The sequence below is a fragment of the Glycine max genome, chromosome 9, assembly GCF_000004515.6.
Source record: "Glycine max cultivar Williams 82 chromosome 9, Glycine_max_v4.0, whole genome shotgun sequence".
Taxonomy (NCBI): domain Eukaryota; kingdom Viridiplantae; phylum Streptophyta; class Magnoliopsida; order Fabales; family Fabaceae; genus Glycine; species Glycine max.
In genome coordinates, this window is record NC_038245.2 from 40,817,475 (window position 1) to 40,838,652 (window position 21,178).

General features: G+C 32.3%; 3 protein-coding genes across 7 annotated transcripts; 1 reads left to right on the forward strand and 2 right to left on the reverse strand.

Annotated features, from left to right (window-relative positions):
- The first annotated feature begins 6,536 nt into the window (after positions 1 to 6,536).
- On the forward strand, positions 6,537 to 10,240 carry LOC100778062 (pentatricopeptide repeat-containing protein At1g12300, mitochondrial). 2 transcript variants are annotated; one of them, XM_003533275.5, is made up of 3 exons: positions 6,537 to 8,731; positions 9,498 to 9,611; positions 9,939 to 10,240. In XM_003533275.5, exon 1 carries the CDS (start codon positions 6,652 to 6,654, stop codon positions 8,302 to 8,304), a length of 1,653 nt encoding a protein of 550 aa, XP_003533323.1. In that variant the 5' UTR covers positions 6,537 to 6,651; the 3' UTR covers positions 8,305 to 8,731; positions 9,498 to 9,611; positions 9,939 to 10,240. The 2 variants fall into 2 exon arrangements, with proteins under 2 accessions (XP_003533323.1, XP_025979585.1); XM_026123800.2 differs by having other exon boundaries at positions 6,537 to 8,715.
- Positions 10,241 to 11,819: 1,579 nt separating this feature from the next.
- On the reverse strand, positions 11,820 to 13,319 carry LOC100778596 (uncharacterized protein At3g17950). The gene is made up of 2 exons (XM_003533276.5): positions 12,675 to 13,319; positions 11,820 to 12,486 (listed from the first exon to the last, which is right to left on the reverse strand). The coding sequence occupies exons 1-2, from the start codon at positions 12,756 to 12,758 to the stop codon at positions 11,995 to 11,997; spliced, it is 576 nt and encodes a 191-aa protein (XP_003533324.1). The 5' UTR covers positions 12,759 to 13,319; the 3' UTR covers positions 11,820 to 11,994.
- Positions 13,320 to 16,247: 2,928 nt separating this feature from the next.
- LOC100779133 (putative nuclease HARBI1) lies at positions 16,248 to 21,057 on the reverse strand. 4 transcript variants are annotated; one of them, XM_006587400.3, is made up of 4 exons: positions 20,956 to 21,057; positions 18,782 to 19,245; positions 18,478 to 18,703; positions 16,248 to 16,888 (listed from the first exon to the last, which is right to left on the reverse strand). In XM_006587400.3, the coding sequence occupies exons 2-4, from the start codon at positions 19,217 to 19,219 to the stop codon at positions 16,374 to 16,376; spliced, it is 1,179 nt and encodes a 392-aa protein (XP_006587463.3). In that variant the 5' UTR covers positions 19,220 to 19,245; positions 20,956 to 21,057; the 3' UTR covers positions 16,248 to 16,373. The 4 variants fall into 4 exon arrangements, with proteins under 4 accessions (XP_006587463.3, XP_025979587.1, XP_006587461.1 ...); XM_026123802.2 differs by having other exon boundaries at positions 18,782 to 19,250; positions 20,956 to 21,024; XM_006587398.3 differs by lacking the exon at positions 20,956 to 21,057 and adding an exon at positions 20,805 to 20,949.
- Between the last annotated feature and the right edge of the window lie 121 nt (positions 21,058 to 21,178).

Sequence of the window (21,178 nt, forward strand, 5' to 3'; positions counted from 1 at the left end):
ACAAAATTGGACAATATAAAAAATTGACACTTGTCCATTTTTGTTCAGCCGTTTGAATTTCAAAATCCTCTCTCCACCATCTCACCTAATGGATATTGTTGAACAAATTTGTACAATTTTGCCTTCATTTTGAAAATATTCTCCACTCATTTGACACCGACAGCATCGTCGCACCTCATCATATTCATCTTCTCCACCCTTCATCCACCATGACCAAACTCCGACCACCACCAAACAACATTGCTACACCACCACCGACTTGCCGCAGTAACAAGTATTTCAATGTGATAGATCAAGTTTGAAATATTTGTCTTTTATTGTTTCTTTCTTCTCATTAGATATGAACTTTTTATTTGATATACGTTCCAAATTTTTGTTGATATTTTTTAATCTTGTTTTTTCTTCTTATATCATAAAAACAAATTCTACTTAAAATTGTTAAAAATTGTTTTGCTTATGAGGTGTTTAACAAAATGTCTCACCCAAATTCCATTATGATTTCTAACAAGTCTTAGGTTACAAAAGCAACAATGACCATTAATTGACAGACCAAAAATTTTCAAGCTCTCATACACTATCTCAGCATTTGGTTATTGTAGAACATCATTGATGAAATGTTGAAGAAATGTTGAAATCTATCTTGCTTATGAGGTGTTTGACAAACTATCTCACCCAAATTCCATTATGATTTCTAGAAGAATCAAGTCATGATGGTTTTAGTGTGAAATTTCTTTTTTATGAAGGATGCAACAAATGATGCTATTGTCACTGATTATGAGTTTCTATTTATGCGAGTTAGTTGTCAAGGAATCAAGGTTAGAGCAATTGGATGAAATTCAAATGAAAGTTATCAATACTTCTAATGGGAAGAATTTACCTAAATGTCCAACTTTAATCGTTGAATTTAGAGGTGTTGCTTTTGGTAAAACCGTACATCTCTTTGAAAGTATTGGGTTAGTTCCTTAGCAAGTCTTGTGATAGTTTATATATATACATGTAACATTGGGTAGCTTATGAAAGATTTTTCTTTTCTATATATGACTATGAGATAGGTATGCATCGTTGTAATTGAAGTTCAATTTTGTAAGGTATTATGGGCATATTTTTTAAAAAAAATTGTGTGATTTTTTGGTTTTGTTTAATTATTGTTATTATTATTATTATGTAGGTTCTAGCTTAAGGTCTTTTAATTCAACCGCAAAATTGATGCAATCCTACCCCCCCAAGGGTATTGGATAGAAGACTCTAAGAGGATTGAATTAGAGTTGCTAAAGAAGGCTCTAGGATTCTCATGAACCTCATGATAGATTTATGAGCACATGGGCCAAGGTTAGGTCCACTCTTCTTTGTAAATATTAGAATAGGTTAGATAACTTCCTTGAGAAGCTTCCTTGACAAGCTTGCTTGAGAAACTTTCTTGAGAAACTTCTTTGAGAAACTTCATTGAGAAGCTAGAGCTTAGTTACACACCCCTCTAATAACTAAGCTCACCTCCTTGAGAAGGTTCCTTGAGAAACTTCCTTGAGAAGCTTCCTTGAAAAACTTCCTTGAGAAGCTTCCTTGAGAATATTCCTAGAGAAGTTAGAGCTTAGGTACACACACCCCTCTAATAGCTAACTTCACCTCCTTGAGATGAGAAGCTAGAAGTTAGCTATACACCTCCTATAATAGCTAAGTTCACTCCCATGCCAAAATACATGAAAATACAAAAACATTCCTACTACAAAGACTACTCAAAATGCCCTAAAATACAAGGCTAAAATCCTATACTAATAAAATGGCCAAAATACAAGGCCCAAAAGAAACAAAAACCTATTCTAATATTTACAAAGAAGAATGGACCTAGCCTTGGCCCATGTGCTCATAAATCTGAGAAACCTAGGGCCTTCTTTAGCAACTCTAGCTCAATCCTCTTGGAGTCTTCTATCCAATACTCTTGGGGGTAGGATTGCATCAAAAACTTTGTTGTGATGATGGGATTTTTGGTCTATGTGAGTTTTATGCTTCACATGATACAATTGTATCATCGAATGAGTTTTGAAAAGTTTTTACCTTTTTTTCTTTGTGTGATGTCACTTTGTGTTTGTTTTTTGTTCTTCAAAAATCTTCCATACATGTTCTTCATTTATTTTGTTCAATATATATTTCTACATATGGTTCTGTTTGGTATGAAGATTAAATTCAATTGAGCTTACGTTGTGTTTGTCTAAGTTGGGTGTTCCTGGCTTCCACTTTCTTAATATTTTAAAAATTAGTACCAAGTTTCTCCCATTTCTCATTTCGCTTTATCTTTCTCTTCCCATTTGTTTTCTGAATCCGTTTTTGTATTTGGTGGTAAAGGAAGATGAAAAAACACGATTTATTCAGCGAAACGTTGGTATCAATTTGAAGTTCGACGCTAACAACTTAAGAGTTCTCTACTCTTGGTAAGTCTTCCCATTTCTCTTCCCAACTATTTGGTAGTACAAAATAAATTTATATATAAAGATGAATATCTTGTTCTCTATATACACGATTCATTCATCTTTTCTCCTTTATTCCTTTTTTTCCATCTATTTTTTTCTTTTAATGTTTCATTCATATGATTTTATTAGTTGTTTTTGTTCCATGGATTTTGGTGTGACTTTATTGATGGGTTATGGAGAAATAGCTAAATATTTATTTGATTTTATTTTGTACTACTTTGCGGGTTGGAAGCTACGTGTTTGGTTAAATGCCCAAATGTACTTTGAGATTTTCTTTGGCTATGTAGAAAAGATTTCTATTCATTTGTTCTTTTAATATTTTATCTGGATAATGTTATACGAGTCTTTGTACATTTTGTTTGAATGATATTCTACTTTTTATTTGTTTTGGACTGATTTATGAGTTGCAAGTTATGTGTTTGATCTAATACCCAAATGAACTTTGAAATTTTCATTGGTAAGCTTTATTGGTTGGTTTTTTAAATATTGATGTTACATTTAGTGCATACTCACTATCACGCTACATTCAAAATATAGTTTAACTTTTTTTAGTAGACAAGTTTAGAATGATGTGTGATTTTTGGACTTTATTATATGCATTTTATTTCTCAGTTATTTTATTTTCTTTTCTTTGAAGCTTAGGTATGAAAGATGTTGTAGAAATTTGGATTGAATTTTTTGGCAGCCCCTCAACAGAAAACTACATAGAAGATATGAAGGCAGAACAATTATAGAAACTAGCAAAGCTGGAAGATTGGTGTAAGCAAATTCTTATTATTACTTTCTCGATAAGGATATGCATTTTGCCAATATTTTTAAGTACATATTTTTTTATACTGAAGAAAAAATTAAAATTGTAAATTACTGATTTCTTTATATTCGTAAGTGTGGTTCAAAGACCATATCAGCATTAAGAACAAACATGGGCTTTAGCTTCATTTGACAATTTACACTTGAAAAATATTTATCAACCCAATATCCAAATTAGAGGAATGACTAACATTTCAAAGTGGCAATGTACTCAAAATATTGAATGTTATTACTGTAATATTTTAGATTGAAATGAGAGATTTATTTATTGGAGTTCTTTTAACAATTGACTTCATTGTTCTTCAATCCTAGAAGATAATTTTAGTTGTCTTTTGGGGAGTTATTTGTAAATAATTGAGTGATTGAGTAGTTGAAATTAAAGGATTTACAATATGGTATAAGGAGCAAACTTGGTGTGTATTTTCCCCTCCCATACTGTAGTATATTTGAAAGAAATATGGTCGATTTGTAGCATTTTGCAGATTAAGCATTCTATTCCTATATGTAGATCTTCATGATGAACCTTTCTGCTACCTTTATCCTTGAGTTCTTCAAGGGTGCACCAGACAAAGTTATGCCATAAGGATCCTTCTCTGGTAAATTCAAAGAAAGAAAATTTTTCATATTGATCTTAATAATGTTGAGACTGAAGCAAGAACATTTTCTAAAGCTCAAGGCTAGAAAGTAATCATTAATTAGCAGATTTAAAGGCTTGTCGTTTTTGTTGAAGTTTTAATTTGTCATGTATTTTGACTCTTTTCTTATTGTCCTATTGAGCAGATGATAATGTTGAGGAAGTAGCTTTGAAGATTTCTCACTTGCCAAAAGCATAAGAAAAACATAAAAGAATTATCGTTATCACCCAAGTTGCAAATCCTGTTTGTGTTGCTGAGGATGGGAAAATGAAATTATACCCTATGATGATATTATCTAAAGACAAATTAGTTGATACAAATAGAGTAGGTACAAACCTATTGCTTTTAGTATTTAAATGTTAAAGTTATATGTGTAGTTAAGTTTATGGGTAATTGGTGTGCTCATAAAATGCTTTGAGTAGTAAATCATAGTCATGCGACCAATATATAGTTGATGATACTGGCAAGTTAGATTCTGATTTTGTCTATTTTAAATGTTTGTGGAAACTTAAAAAATTGTTAATGTTAGATACTTATATTCTTTTGTTTTTGTAGGAGATGCTTTTGTGGGAGGATTTCTTTCACAATTGGTCAAGCAGAAGCCCATTGAAGAATGCGTCTGGGTGTTAAGCAGCCAATGTTATCATCCAAAGGTTGTGTTGCACATACCTAGAAAAGCCCAATTTTCATTAAGTGATTCCTCCTTTTTCCGCTACTGCTGTAAATTATTATTATTATTATTGAGAATAATTTTAATAGACACACTCAAATTATATGTAAGTCTTTTGCTAACAAAATGATTCAACATGTTCTATAACAATTTAATATCAAGTTTACTCATATATAATATCATGGGTAAAATGTAATTTTTTTGTTATTTTTTTTCTTAGGTACAACGACTTGAACTACTTCTTTAGTTGTTAGTTAGAATTCATGTAGAACTATAGTTCAAGTAAAAAATATTATCATCTGATTTAAATATAGAAAATTATTTGTTCTTCTTGTCAAAGATTTTCTTTTTTTATAAATTATATTGTCTACTACAATTTACAATAACAATTTAATTATATTTAAAATTAGTTTTAGATTTCAAATTAGACAAAAATTATGCATTTTATTGTTTATAAAATTTTAAAACATGAGTAACCATAAATATCATCCAAACTAAATAGACATTATTATTTTATAAAATATATTACATATCTCAATCTAATTAGTTTTGATTCTCATTTATTAAGTTTTACACACTTACAACTAAATATATACAATTGTATTATACATTTAATTTTGTAGCTTATTAGTGCATCTACATAGATAAATAGTATTCTTTAATGTAGGTTGTATCTATTGAGCTAAAGTTTAACACCAAATTTCATGGATATTTTGATTGGTATTTCTATAATTAAGTTATGCAACTCTTATCCTACTTAGTGCACTTTTGATTATATATTATAACGTTATAAACAATAAAATATGATAATAACTATACTTAAATTACATATTTACGTTTAAATTATTGTTATTCTTATATTCATTAAAACTTTAATACACCTCAACTATGATGGACTTTACTTTGTATTATTAATTTTGATTATTCATTTATCTTAAATTCTCATTTTTCAAACATTAAAAAAATTAACTTTTAAATCTAAACACAATTACAGTACCAAAACAAAAAAATATAGTGAAACACCCTTGCGTAGATACGGGTAACTAACTATTTGTAGTAAAAAGTAATCGACTCCTAAATATTGTAATAGAAGGCTATCTTTGTCCAGGATTGTTATTAATATCTTCTTTTATTATTACGCAAATATGTGGACTCCATTAATATCTTGCTGTTAAAGAAGCTTTTGATTAAAAATTTCAAAGGACTTTCCAAACTTTAACGTCGATTTTTTAAATAATTATTTGTTAAACAAGTAACTAAATCCAATGAAAAAACAAGCAACTAAAATTGCTTCTTTTTTTTTTCTCTCTTAATATTCTGATATTATTATATGCGGATATTTCAAAGATCTCATCCAACTTTTGTTAAGGAATACTAATAAATACTTAATTTAATTTTTTTAATTTTATAAATTTATGATTATGACCATTATTAATTAATAGTTGTGATTATTAGAGATATTAAATCAATTATAAATTAAATAAAAATTATTAATCATTAAATTTTTTTAATAAAATACTATTAATTCTTAAGATTTTGATTAATTTACAATTAACTTAATAATTTAATTAGTTATAATTATTTATTAATAATTTATCAGAAGAATCAAAATCACTAATTTATCAAATATTATAATTAAAATTCAAAAAATCAAAATCATAAATTTAAAGTTAGTGGAACCAAAATTACAACTTAATTTAAATACTTTTAAAATTGAGTAAATATAAACATTAGGATCACCACCAACCGAATCTCTATTTAAATTTAGGATATAATATATTTTAGGTTCTTTTAAAATTACTAATATTTGAATTTGGTTTTTCTAAAAGAATATTATTTTGTTTCTTTTAATTTAAAAATATTTTTTATTTTGTTTTAAGAATTATCTAAATCAATTTTTTCCTTATATAAAACACTTTCTAAGAACTAAAATTGATAGTACATAGTTTTAAAAAATAAAAATTGATAGTAAAATTTTAAAATTTAGAAAAAACGAAAAAAAAAATCAGGGATTCACTTGCAAAATTCACACGAACCCATTCTTCATTCGAAGTTTGGGAAGAGACATTGAATGGAATCACCGAAAAATCCAATCTTTTTCTTCAACTTTGGAAGGAAGGCCGCCATGTTGTACGCTGCTACGACAACAAGATTAAGGTATGCGATTTCCAAATTTAGTGTCTTTCTGAGGTTCTTTTCTGATTCCCAAAAACAAAATGCGAAAAAAAAATCTGGGTTTGATGCTATCGATGATGCCGTGGCCTTATTCACTCGCTTGATTACTATGCACCCTCTTCCATCTGTTGTAGAATTTAACATGATTTTAGGGTCAATAGTGAAGATGAAGCATTACCCAACTGCTATATCACTTTCTAAACAAATGGGGTTGAGAGGAATCACACCGTCCATAGTGACTTTGAGTATCTTGATCAATTGTTACTGCCACTTGGGTCACATGGGTTTTGCTTTTTCTGTGTTGGGCATGGTTCTCAAGAGGGGATATCAGCTCAATGCCATAACCTTGACCACAATCATGAAAGGGCTTTGTATCAATGGTGAGGTTAGGAAAGCATTGGAATTTCATGACAGTGTGGTGGCACAGGGGTTTCTGTTGGATGAAGTTACTTACGGGACCTTGATCAATGGGTTGTGTAAGATAGGACTGACAAGAGAGGCCTTTGAGTTGCTGCACAAGATGGAAGGGCAAGTGGTTAGGCCGAATGTAGTAATCTACAACATGATTGTTGATGGTTTGTGCAAAGATGGACTTGTAACTGAGGCGAGGGATTTATATTCGGATGTTGTTGGCCGGGGAATAGACCCTGATGTTTTTACTTACACTTGTCTAATTCATGGTTTTTGTGGTTTGGGGCAGTGGAGAGAAGTTACTCGGTTGTTGTGTGATATGGTTGATAGAAACGTCAACCTGAATGTTTATACCTACAATATATTAATTGATGCATTATGTAAAAAAGGAATGCTTGGAAAAGCTCATGATATGCGTAATTTGATGATTGAAAGAGGTCAGCGACCAGATTTAGTTACTTTTAACACTTTGATGAGTGGATATTGCTTATACAATGATGTGGTTGAGGCGAGAAAATTATTTGATACATTTGCTGAATGTGGTATTACGCCTGACGTCTGGAGTTATAACATCCTTATTATTGGGTATTGCAAAAATAATAGGATTGATGAAGCATTGAGCCTCTTCAATAAAATGAATTACAAAAAGTTGGCTCCTAATATTGTAACTTACAGTTCTCTTATTGATGGTTTGTGCAAATCTGGGAGAATTTCTTATGCGTGGGAACTTTTTAGTGCAATTCATGATGGTGGTCCGTCCCCTAATGTTATCACTTACAATATCATGTTAGATGCTCTTTGTAAAATCCAACTTGTCGACAAGGCAATTGAATTATTTAATCTAATGTTTGAAAGGGGACTGACTCCAAATGTTTCTAGTTATAACATCTTGATTAATGGGTATTGCAAGAGCAAGAGGATTGATGAAGCCATGAACCTTTTCGAAGAAATGCATCGCAGAAATTTGGTTCCTGACTCTGTAACTTATAATTGTCTCATTGATGGCCTGTGCAAGTCTGGGAGAATCTCTCATGCATGGGAGCTTTTCAATGTGATGCATGATGGTGGTCCGCCGGTTGATGTTATCACTTATAATATCTTATTCGATGCTTTTTCCAAAATACAACATGTCATCTAGGCAATTGATTTTTAAACCTAATGTTTGAAAGGGGATTGGCTTCTTATGGTTTTAGTCATTGCATCTTGATTGATGAATTTTGCCCGGGTAAAAGGATGAAAGAAGCCATGGATCTCTTCAGAGATTTGTCTTGCAACAGTTTGATTCTTGATACTGTAAACTCATATTTCTGCTATTAATGGCTCAGGAATCCAGGAGAATCTCATCTAAATGGGAGCTTATTGATGATATACATGATAATGGATGGCCATCTATCACTCACGATTTACTATATCTAAAGATGGGTTTGGCTGAATGCTTAGCAAATGCATTGTTGCAGCTTTAATATGGGTTTAAGTGTTGAACCCCATGGAAAATGTGTTGTTGCATTTAGCCTTGCATGGCCATCTCCAAAAGTAAATTTTGTGAAAGGTAGCACTTTCTGGAGGTAATCAATGTTCTGCGTGAATATTTTTGGTTGTCTGTATCTTAAATGAATAATAGTTGTATGTAATACCTGCCTGCACTAGTGAAGCTATTTATGATATGGTGGTTTAAATACTTTCTATGAAGTGGCATGAGTTGCATTTTAGCTTTAGTGGAGTTTGAATGATATTTTAGTTGTTAGTGGAGCAGCTGTGCCTTTGAGTTGCTAAGCTTATAGGAAAAAAATTAAAATCTGTCCCATCTGGTCCAACAGAACAATTGTAATTTAAATGGGTAGTGCCTGCAAGATTTGGATTATAAAATTCACATGTAATTAACAAGAGACCTTTTTCTCCATATAAAATTAAACAGGTTCTTTAATGGTATATTGTCTAAGTGATCAAACTCTTCCTTCAGAGGCACATATGGTGAAAATGGCCATTATACCTCTTGATTTTATATTCTTATTTTTTGCTTCTATGAAGGTTTTCTTGCTCTCCTTCTCTTAAATACTATTACATCAGATTATATTGCTTTGCCATGCTGTACTACATGATCCTAGTGAAATATCATTATCCTAAATAAAACTCTAGTAGATCTCCAAATTATTAGTGCCACCCTCAATTTATTTGGGAAAGTTTAAACTTTTTAATACCCCTCAGATGTTTTTCATGGAGGAAGAGATGTGCGTGTGCCTATTGCTAAAGATGTAGCATACCTACAACCCAATGTTTCTTTTGTATAATTGTGTTTTAATAAGCGAAATTTTCCCAATTGTTTTACTGCAGGAGATATGGTGCATACCTTATTAGGTTTGGAATTCTAAACATATTACAATAGGTTGGAAGAAGAGATCGAGAAATGGCAGAATCTGTTCTTAAGGATGAGACACTACCAGAATGGTAATTTTCAGTTTAACTTCTGTAGTAACTTTAAGTATCACCAGATTTATTTTTTATTTTCATTTTTGTGTGTATGTTTGTTATGTTATGGGTCATTTCCAGTTAATTACTGTATTATTTTAGAATAAAATCTTTGAAGCTTTTAATTAATGAACTCTACTTTCTTGTTGCCGGAGGAATAATTTGGATTGTTATGTATAAAATATAAGCATATTGTATTGCGGTTTAATTTTCAATGAATGTCTGGTTTGTCATTGGAGATGCCAATTGTCAGTTTATTCTTAATTCTTGATGAAATCATTAAGACTGTTCTAATCTTTCTGCCAGGTTCTCCTTTGCTATCTTCGAATATGCTGAATGACCAAGATCAGTTAAGGGAGTTGGAAAATGCAGTTGTCAAAGAAACTGAAGCTAAAATGAACTACAGAAAAAGGGTAGTTGTTGAGCATACAAATGATAACAGATAGTATGGAAGGACCTGAACCCAGAATTTGTTCTCCAGTAATATATTTTTGTAAAATCCTGAGCTGGGGGTAATTGTAATTCTACTGTTTTAATAACTTCTTATTCTGGTTTCCTTGTTTAAAAAAGAAAACATAAAGTTGAGATTCGACCACGAGGGTTGAAAATTTAGACACGATTTTTCTGTATTGAATTTACTTTCTTTCTTATTTCTACCTGCTGGTAGATGTGTTGATTTCATTGTTCAATGTAAATGTAATGTTAGAGTACTTAACATGGACAACAATTGCTAATATTATCCAACACTGGGATCAGAAGAAAAGGTGTTTTTATATATTAAAAAATAAAATAATATAATGGTTTAAGATTTAGGCTATGCATCTTTTATCAAATGATTCACTGACATGAATCTATTTCTGGTTAAATTGATGTAGTTGAGGAATGATAATAAGGATCCTGACTCAAAGTTTACTAAGGAACGTAGACACGTATGATGGATCAAAATAGAAAGATGTAATTGAAGTAAAAAACATGTTTGTGAAGTGAGTTTTTAGACTTGTAGTGATTCACTTGATAATGATACTTGTGCGAAACTCTTTGAACAAATTAGTTTGTTTGAAGTAATATATGTTCTTGAGTAGATTTATTCAACTAAAATGAGTAAATCTCTTCATGGATTTATTAGATTGAAGCAATTTGTACATGTGGTATGACCTTCTATGTTGAATGTTCATATATTTCCCCACACAAAAAAAATTGTTATAACTATTTATGTTGTTGACTTGAATATTATCAAAACTTTTGAAGAGCTCTCAAAAGGAGTGAATCACAAATAAAATTTCAAACAAATGATTTAAGAATAAAGCTTCATCTTGATTACAAGTTATCAAATGTGAACAAATATCCATTTTAGGTAGAAAACAATGAAGAATTAGTTGTTATATTAGTAATATTGAATTGACTATCATTAACATTATTACATGTCTCTGGTTATATTTATAGGGCTCAACTTTTAAAAGTTGTCCTTTATAAAAAAACTCAATCTATTATTTGGTGTATTAATTATTTTTAGATTAACATACCTTTAATTAAATAAGAGAGTGATTATATTAACATACATTTAGAAGAAAGAGATTAGCATTAATGATAATAATATTTTTGAAATAGTACATAAATTTAGGATTAATTTATTATTATCAACTAAATTAATCAATTAATTATTTTTAATTTTGATGAATTAATTAATTGAGTCTTATAAATAAGAACACAAATATTATTTTTTAAATATTTATTATTTATTAGATCTTATTTAAGTTTTTCTAATAAAGATATAAAGATATTGTTATAAATAATTATAAAATTATAATTTTTAATTTTTCTTTTTATCTTTCATTTACTTGTATAAATATTATTTATATAAATAAAATAAAGCACTTCTATCACATTTTTTTCCATTGCCTTGCTTAATAGTAAAACACCAACTTGAATTGTGTGTCGCTAATACAAGCAATGATAATAAACTTACTCTGGGAAATTGATTTTACCAACAACACAAAACTTTCTGTAATCCATATTCTTCTAATTTTTTTTGCCTAAATGAAGCATATGAATATATGATTACGACCAATCACCCACTAATATTTGTGTATTTATAATATGAATGATATATAATTATTATGTGGACCACCATAAGCATAATTATCAAAAGAAGAAGAACAAAAGGAGAAAAAGTAAAAAGCCCAAAAGGAAAAAGGCAAAGGGCAAAGCTTGCGTTTTGCACGTAAACCACGGACAAAAAGAATCCTAATCTTCCAATTAGGTAACAACCAAACAACCCCCAAAAATTAATATAAAAAATTAAAATAAAACCACAAAATTTTACTTTCTTTAAAAAAAATTGAAAACCCTTATTATGACAACACTACGCCGCACCGCCGCTACAAATTCCGGCAAGCGAAACCGGAAACCGATTACAGAGGCTCTCCGTCGGCGGTGCTCGATCGTCGACGTCTTCCGGCGGCGGAAGAACCCTCCCGTCGGCGAAGAGCACCCTGCTGCCGTTCCTCTGCTGGTGGCCGGCGACCACTCCCTCGAGCTCCGCCGCCGTGCCGTAGAACGCGCCGTCGCCGAACCTCCGCTCCACCTCCAGAAACTCCCCGAGAGACGCTGGCCTGGCGTCGCCGTCGCGGCAGAGCTGCCACCACCTCCGCCGCCTCTCCGCCACCGTCGCGATGGAGGTAGCCTTTTTCTTCTTTTTGACTGCGGCGGCGGCCCTCCTTGCGCCGCCGGTGTCCTCGGCGGCGGAATTAGGGTTCCGGTGCTGCGATGGGACTCTGAATGCAATGGTTGGGAAGTTCACTCCCATTAGTGTCCCCAATGTGGTGCTTCTGTCATGGAAGAATGATCCGGTGGACTATCATTCAAAAACCCCAAAAATAAAAAATTAAACTTTTGATTAATTTCTCGTGGAAAAAGGAAAAATTTAGAGGAAAAAAATTCTGGGGTGTGGAAAAAATTAGAGATTTTTTTTCAGAAATTTGAAACGGGTGTGGGGAGTTGTGAATGTGAATGTGAATGTTGAGAATGTGAATTTGATGGTACCTCAGTGTCAAGATCAGAGGAAGAAATGGAAGAAATTGTGGGTGAAGATGGTGGTGGCACCAATTCAGAGGCTGGATCTAGCATTGTTGTATTGTGACTTGTGTTGTGGTGAATGGAGGATTAGAGAGGAAAGCAGAGAAACTCTCTGAGGTGTTGTGGAAAAAAAGTAGCTTGAGGCAACTAGTAATGCGTTGAGCTTTGTTGGTTTATATGCACTATGAGGAATGGATGAAAAGGCATGTTGGGGGATCAAAGAAAAAGGAATCGGATGTGTTTGAAATGATTGTTGCTTGGGGTGATTATCAGTTTATCACTATCAATGGTGGGTTAAGGTTAAATCCCAGCAAAACTTCACAGCCACAGTTTTTTTTTTTTTTTTTTTTGAATTTTGACTTTTCTTTGATATCAACATAAAGAGTTAGGTAGTAGATTGAAAGTTGGAAATTACATTGATACTGTACGTTTTTTCTTTTTTAACTTGTCTGAACAATGTTAATACAGTTAATTTAACCTTTCTGCACATATTTTATCCATAATGAAAAAAGTTACGGAATGTTTTATGCCTTATTTGCTTTTTTTGGGGGTTCATAGCCTTGTTTGCTTTCTGTATTGAAATGCACACAACAATAATCTTATAATTAACTAGAGTACAATCTATATAGAAACAAAGTTACAAAGGGAGTCATAGAATTTCCTATTTGATAATGGTAATAATAATGGACCAAGCTAGCACCTAATGGTAGTGCTTTTTCTGATTGCCTAATTTTCTTCTACCCTGGTCTCTCTCAACTTTTTTAGATTCTTACGGGTTATATATATTAAAAGATTGAGGGATAAGTCAAAATGCATTGGTAAGATGCCTCAATTATTGTCAATGTCTTTTGAGTTTTCTTCTTTTCTCTGTTCAGAACAAAATTTTCTTTACTCCTTACTCTTGTACAGAATAGTAATAGTTGAATGCAGTATATGATAACTGTGTGAGGTATAAAGGAAAATGTTTATCATACGTGTGATTTCTTCACTTGACTCTCTAGTTTTGTTTTTCTTATTTCTTAGCAGGAAACGAGTTCCTTGATAGACTGTTTTGAGATGCTTTTTTGAGCTGAAGATGCAGACTGAAGAAGTAAACTATTAGCTTTGTCAATAACAAGAAACAACACATTTTTTTTATGTAATTCCCTATAAAATAACGTTGTTCTTTTAAATAATTTAATATCCTTTAGTAATCTTAGGTGAATATAGGGGTGAAAACATTTTAAGAATTCAACTAGAGTCACATCCGTTGAAAAGGGCTCCAATAATTCAGCTAGAAGAATACAATCACATCATAATATGCTCTAGAAAATGATTAAGGAGATTAATTTAATATTAAACTCTGAAACATTGTAACTTCTGTCCAATAAGAAATATTGATGTGATTAAAGCCTGAAAATGAGGAAGAAACAATAACTGAAAGATTAAGATATATTAGCATATAATACAGTTTTCAATGGGTGCAGGGAGATAATGATTTTTAACCTGCAAAAGATCAATTATAATAGGCTTTAGGAAAAGGTTAAGGAGATCAATTAAATATCAAACTCTAAAATATTATAACTTCTGTCCACAAGAAACATTGATATAATAAAATATGTCAAAACTGATCAGGCACGGTAATTAAAACATTAAGATCTATTGTAGCGTAGTGGAGAATTTGAATGGAAAAAGGTATGGTCAGATAATGACACTTGAAAGTTGTAACAAAGGTCAAAGTTTTACCTGTTTGAATAGGTGGGAAATAGAAAAGTGAAAACCCAAGAGGGAAAATATAACCAAAAAAATCATCTGTTGTTTGGTTGAGGAAAAAAAACAACATAGTAATTAATTTTCATTTGAGAGGAGCTAAGAATTTAAAATCTGAGTGTGCCGAACAAGCTTGGATTCATTTTCATTCGAAATTTTCTAATCATCTATGTGGCATGGAATCAAACATAAAAGTCTAAGTAAATTACAAGAAAATGATGGTTCAAATCTTCAATTTAAGCCAAAGCCAGCTTGAAAGGGACTACCATATGATGTAATGTCCCAACTAGTAGTATAAATCTATCTATATCCCCAACAAAAAGGTGAATTAATGCTTAATGATCTTTGCATCATCATCTCAACTCCAAGCAGCCATAAGATACCTTTGGGATTTTGTGTTAATATATGAAATCAAATACATATATAAAAAAATTTATAATAATTCACATACCGTACTCAATTAAATGAATTAAACATCTTTATAATTGAACTAGAATAAATAAAAAAAGAAAATATCACTTGTATAGTGATCATAAGACATTGTGAGTTGTTTATAACTCGTTTAACATTGTGGAATTAGCAACATAGTGCATAAGAGGGTCATATGATATTAAATCACAAGGGCATTGCATAAAATGGGAAAAGGCTATATTATCATAAATGGCGCGGGAGGTTTAGCACTTCATGACTCATACTAAACTCACGTGGAGCTTGAGTTTTCTTTAACTTTACAGTTCAATTTGAGGGGGGGAGGGGGATTCATGGGAATAGTTGGCTCATCTTCTATTTCTATTTTTTTGTTTTTATAAATAAATTTTAAAACACTGACTTAATGTTACCTTATTTCTTACTTTTAAAAAATTGTATAAGAAAAAAAATAACAAAATCTTTCACTCTTTTCTTGTTTTAATTCCACCTTAAAAAATCAAGTTAGAACATGTTGAAATAGTATCTATTCAACTACTATATATTCATTCATTGTTTTAAAATATATTAAATTAAAAGAGGTGAATAATAAAATATAGAAGTTTGGACTATGTTGTGAAGTATATTTAATAAATTTTTTAGAGTTGTCAAATTAAAGTTAAAAAAATTAACTGGATTGTCTAGTGTAATAAAAGTATTACTACTATGACATTACGAAAGTGAAAAAAAAATATAAAATAAATTTTAGCAACTCTTACGAGTCGTTGAGATGGAACGGACCTTCAATTTCATGTTGAAAATGTTTTGAAGTTCATTGCTTGACAGAAAAATATTTACACAGAAGAAATAGAGGAATATCGTAATACCTTATGAAATACTGAATCATGTGCCAAAACTCCATGATATGGCAATAACATATTTAGCCTTTCAAGCTAAGTCACTTCCCTGACTATGTACTTTCACTCTCCCAATTCCATGTCACTATGCCAGTGTATTCCGTATGGTCCCATGAACATTTGAGTATACTGTACACAACCTGTAACTATATCATTTCGGCTTCAACCATAGTATGAAATATGAAAGTCTAAGCTCTCCCACACGACATCACTTGCCGACAAGAGGAAGTACAGAGTAAAAAAGCACCTTCCAAATAATTTTATGAAATTTGGATAATAGAAGTTGGCAGGTTCTAAAGATTTTCTTTTACTAAAATCATTTTTTTTCTGAATCACTTTTGAGTTTTGTATAAAGTATAAACCCTTTATAGCAATAGGTAATATCCTTGTATTCATCTGTCGCTATATTGAAGCGTATAAACCATCTTATAAGAATTAAAAGCAAAAGCTTATGTGATGAGATATGATCTACAGGCATACTTCTATTTTATAAACAAAATGCCAATGTAAACTATGGTAACATAGTCTGATATACTGTAGATACTGAGAAAAATTCAAACCTAATATGATCATATATAAGCTTAACTAAAGAAATTTACATGGGGGGGAAATCGTGGATAAAATCATTCCACATTTCAGTAGCAATGGAGTCCCTTAACTGTGAAGCAAGTCCAATTTCTTCTGAATCAAAAGTATGAACAGATGGCTGGGTCTGGGTCTCAACATCCATCTTTGGAGGTACTTCCATCTCCAATGGGGGTTGTGGTTCCTCCATTGGAAATGACCCTTCTTCATACATCTTGAAAAGCCAATCATCTGGCTTCTCTCTGCGAATGTAATTGTGCAATGCACATGCAGCCACCACTAACTTCACTTGTGTTTGTAATGGATAAGAAGGAGCAGACATCAATATAGGAAACCGTGCCTTTAAGATCCCAAAAGTTCGATCTGTAACATGTCGTAATAATGAATGTCGTTGATTGAACAGTTCACCGGCATCTTGTGGGTGGTAATCGCTGAGAAATTCCTTGGAGTAGTAGGGAGTACTGGAATATGGAGCAATGAAACCTGGCACATTTGGGTACTTGCTGTCTACGATGTAGTATTTACCTGTATCATAAACAGGTGTTTTAATCTAATATTTGAAGAAAATGTTATAAGTGTATGGTAATCGTCGGGAATAATTTGTCCCTTAAGTTTGCATCAACTTTCATTTTTGTGGTACAAGTTTTATATGTTTCGGTTAAGTCTTGTATAAAAAAGAAGTTGGAATGTTTTCCTTGAGTTGCTCTATGAAAATAGGAATACATCACCAATCACCTAAGGTGAGTTGCTCTATGAAAATAGGAATACATCACCAATCACCTAAGGTGGCATTTGGCATTGTCATCTCCAAACTATCAATCTCTCACAACTACACAAAAGCTGAAATCAGCTAACTAATGAAAAATATGTTATCTTGATCAACTTCAATTTGATGCAGTTAAAGAATAGATAATAAAAAATTCCAATGCCTTTGGTTCAAATGAGAAAAGGGAAAGAGAGTCCCCTTCTTTGGTTTGGTTCAAGAAAAGGGAATGAAATAGGAGGGAAGGTCCCCTTGTTTGCTTACAAGGGAGGGAAGGGAAAACAAGAATAATATACTGTAATATCATTATAAATTACTTTTCCTCTCCTCCAAATTCACCCAATTTCAGAGGGAGGACAAGAATGTAAGGGGGATTTCAGCCCTCAAATTTCTGAACCAAAAGAGGTAAAAAAATCCTCCTCTCCCAGTATTTCCCCTCTAACCGAATAACCGTGATTTTTTATTTTCCAAACCAAATTAATGGACATTTGTGGAGAGAACAAAACATCCTGAAAACCCAAAAATGAGTGATGGTGAATTTTTTCGACTTGGCTGCTCAACTAAAGGCACTGCCAATGAGTCAAAAGGATTCATTGAGCATGTGAGAAATGGACGGAACAAAATGAGTCAAATGAATTTGTTGAGGATATGAACATTGGACTGAAGATGCTTCAGGGAGAAATATTCAGCGAAATTTGTGAATTGAACAGAAATATCATTAAGATTGATGACTTGACAGGATTGATGTGTAGTATTTTCACCGTGGGGGCTTGCATCTTCATTTTTTCGGGGAGAAAGAAGAATCCAGTTCAAACAGTGAAGGAAGTTAGAGAAACAAAAAAGATAGGAAAATGAATAAATAAAGATTTTTTTTTTAAAAAAATTCTTTCAGTATGAAGTGATGAATCATACCATGCCTAATTTTATAATAATGAACCAAAAACTTTTTCTGAGTAGGAAGTTACTTTTTCCATATCAACAGTTAGATTCGAAGGGATTGCTACATAGAAAATACACAATGAATTTTCATTAACTAGTTTTTATCCAAAAATGAAAGACGGTAGCTAGTTGAAAGGCTCAACCAAAATACATTACAACTTATTAGTCTCATTTATTTAGGGCATATTTGAAACATAATACTTTTGGTACAAGATTGAAATTTGATGTGAACTTTTGGACAAAAAGTTTAGTTCTTTCTAACCATATCATACAAATGAAAATAAAATCACTTTAACTTCCTATAGCTAGAACTTAAAAGTTGGTGCAATTCAAGATACAGAGTTCCAACAGTATTACTACCTAAATCGTAACTTCATCTTACATATATTTACCCAAATCACAGAATATTTACCTTCGGGGACCTGCAATTTGTTCCTCCTTGTGATTGCTGAATTAAAAACTAGTAAGTCTGTGGCAGATCCTTCCCATCCAGCCAAAACATAATGAAACTTGAGGTCAAATGAGCAAGCTGCCAGAATATTCTGTGAAAGCAAACCATTCTTATTGCGGAATGGTCCTTGCTCATCTACACCTACCGTTACTGGTACATGTATACCATCTATTACTCCGACACAATCCTATGCAAGAATATTCAAAAAGTAAGATAGAATCAATCCATAAAAGAAACCAATCAAACTCATTTCTAGAAATCTTACTTTAAAATATGGATAGAATCTAGGATCTTCAATGATTTCTGAAGGAACACCAGAGCCGGGAGGCTGAAAGAGATCCAGAGAAATTGACATTATAGCATTCAAAACATTGTTAAAGTGACGACTAATAGTTTCTCCAGAATAACGGAATAACTCTTGAACCGCCCTTGTCCGTAGATTATGCCCAATAATGAACATAAATATGCCCAGTTGCTCCTCAATTTTGATTCGATTTGTGTGACGCAATAAACCCTTGGCTTGCAGGATATCACACAACTTATAGAATACATGTTTATCCATGCGAAAATTATCCAGACAGCATTCATTTTGACCATTGAGTACTTCATCTATAAATTTTGCACCATTTGATGCCAAACGAATCAGTTCCTTAGGAGCATGATTACCAGAGACTCCATCAGTTTCCTCTTCAGAACTCTCCATTGAGGAATTAGGACTGCTTCTGAGTTCTGACAGATGATGTATGTCAGCAAATACAAATATGGAAATGAAATTTGTTGTACCATGAAAATGTAAATAAAATGGACAGTCATTTATCCCTTTTCAACCCCTTCCTCCCTATCTCTTTTACACATGTGAGACAAAAAAGATAGACAAGTAAAGTTTCATAATTTTGGCAACTAAGGCCTAGTTGCAAACAGAACTTAGTTGCATTTTAGTTATTTTTAACATCAATATACGCCCTCAAGAAAACCTACAATGCCACCCCCACTCCCAGCAGGTTCTGAAATAGAAGCTTCATTTATTAAACAAAAACAAAGCAGGCAAGAAACACACACAGTCACAAAATGCAGAGACAACAACGCAGGGAAGGCACACAAAAATGGTAAGCATCTACTCAACTTCTCTCATACACCATTTTTTGCAATTTGCATTAAGTCCCCAAGTATTCTATTGCATTTAAAGCCAGAAAATGAAACCATGAAGTTTATGCAGTTCTTCCAAAAAATTTCCTTCGACAATTCAAAATAGTCCAGTAATGGTCCTAGTAGACGAGAGATACTGAACACACAAAGAAGGGAGTGTACACGTAAGTGAGCCACTTAGCGTGTTTTTGCTCTGGCATTGCGTCGTACCAATCCACATCTTTAATATGTGTATGATTATAGCTTCCGTGCCGTTTTCGTATACTTGATGTGGTTTTTGTGTTAGACATGGTCAGATGACGCTCTTCCAAACATGCATTTAATTGTAAATCAATTCATGCAGAGAAAAAGGTATATTTGTGGAAGGAATTGTAAAATACAATATCAAGTAACTACATCTAAACAGTAACTATGAAGCGGTGATATGGCATGCAACATGAATTTGTCATTAAACAAACTTGAGCACACAAATTAAAAAAATTGACAAGAAAGAGAACCGCTAACAATATCCTCTTTTTTTTAGTCTTAATTCTCCTATTATTCATCAAGAAAAAGAAATCTTGACTAATTCAGAATTCGGCCAAAAGATACGTAAATTATGCTCAAGTAACAATACACTTTTTTGAATACACTCAAACACCGGCTGAAATTTGTTGGGAACAACTAATTTATATATAGGTCTCATTTCTTATTTAATAAACATCACTCATGATTTTATAATTTTAAATAAATAGGCACTCCTCAAACTGAAAATTTTAGAATGCACAAACAAGCCCCACCTGTTCAACTAGGATGGTTTCATTTTCACACAACCACACACAATCCCAAAGTAAACATCATCAATATGCACACATTACAAACAAGAATATCCTCACCCTCACACACGACCACGATTTCGGCCCCAACATCAAGGTTTTTGGGGTGTCTGCGACCACAACATGACCGCATTTGTTCGCAATTTCCAGCAATATAAAAAAATACAACGAAACCGCAAGCGCAAATTAAAACATTGCCCTCACACAACGGGGAAAACAACAGGTTTGTGTAATGCAGCAACCAAATGCAAAGACAGTAGTAACATTCACATATTCTTGTTACAAACAAACAATTACCGCGAATTTACACCTAAGAGAAATGCTTACGGCGATTCTAAATGCAGCCACACGAATTAGCGTCGTTTTTCGCAATCCCGGAAAGGGGAGAAAATCGAAAGGGGAAATATTTAGAAAATTTTCTCAGCAACCAAGCAGGAAAAAAAAAGTTACTTGTTGAGAGTGAATAATGACTACTGACCAGAGAGACGACGTCGTCTTCGTCTTTTGGAGTCGAAGTCGAACGAATCCAAAATTTGATATAATACCTGCGTAACGAAACGGTGTGTAAATTGACCAATAACAAAATTACACATTATATTATTTTTGTATAAATAAAAGTTGAGTTAAATAGTGTAGCTTCTTCAAAAGTTCAATGTGTATGGTTGGGCTGCATTCATGAAAAAAAAAATTATTTTGCAAAA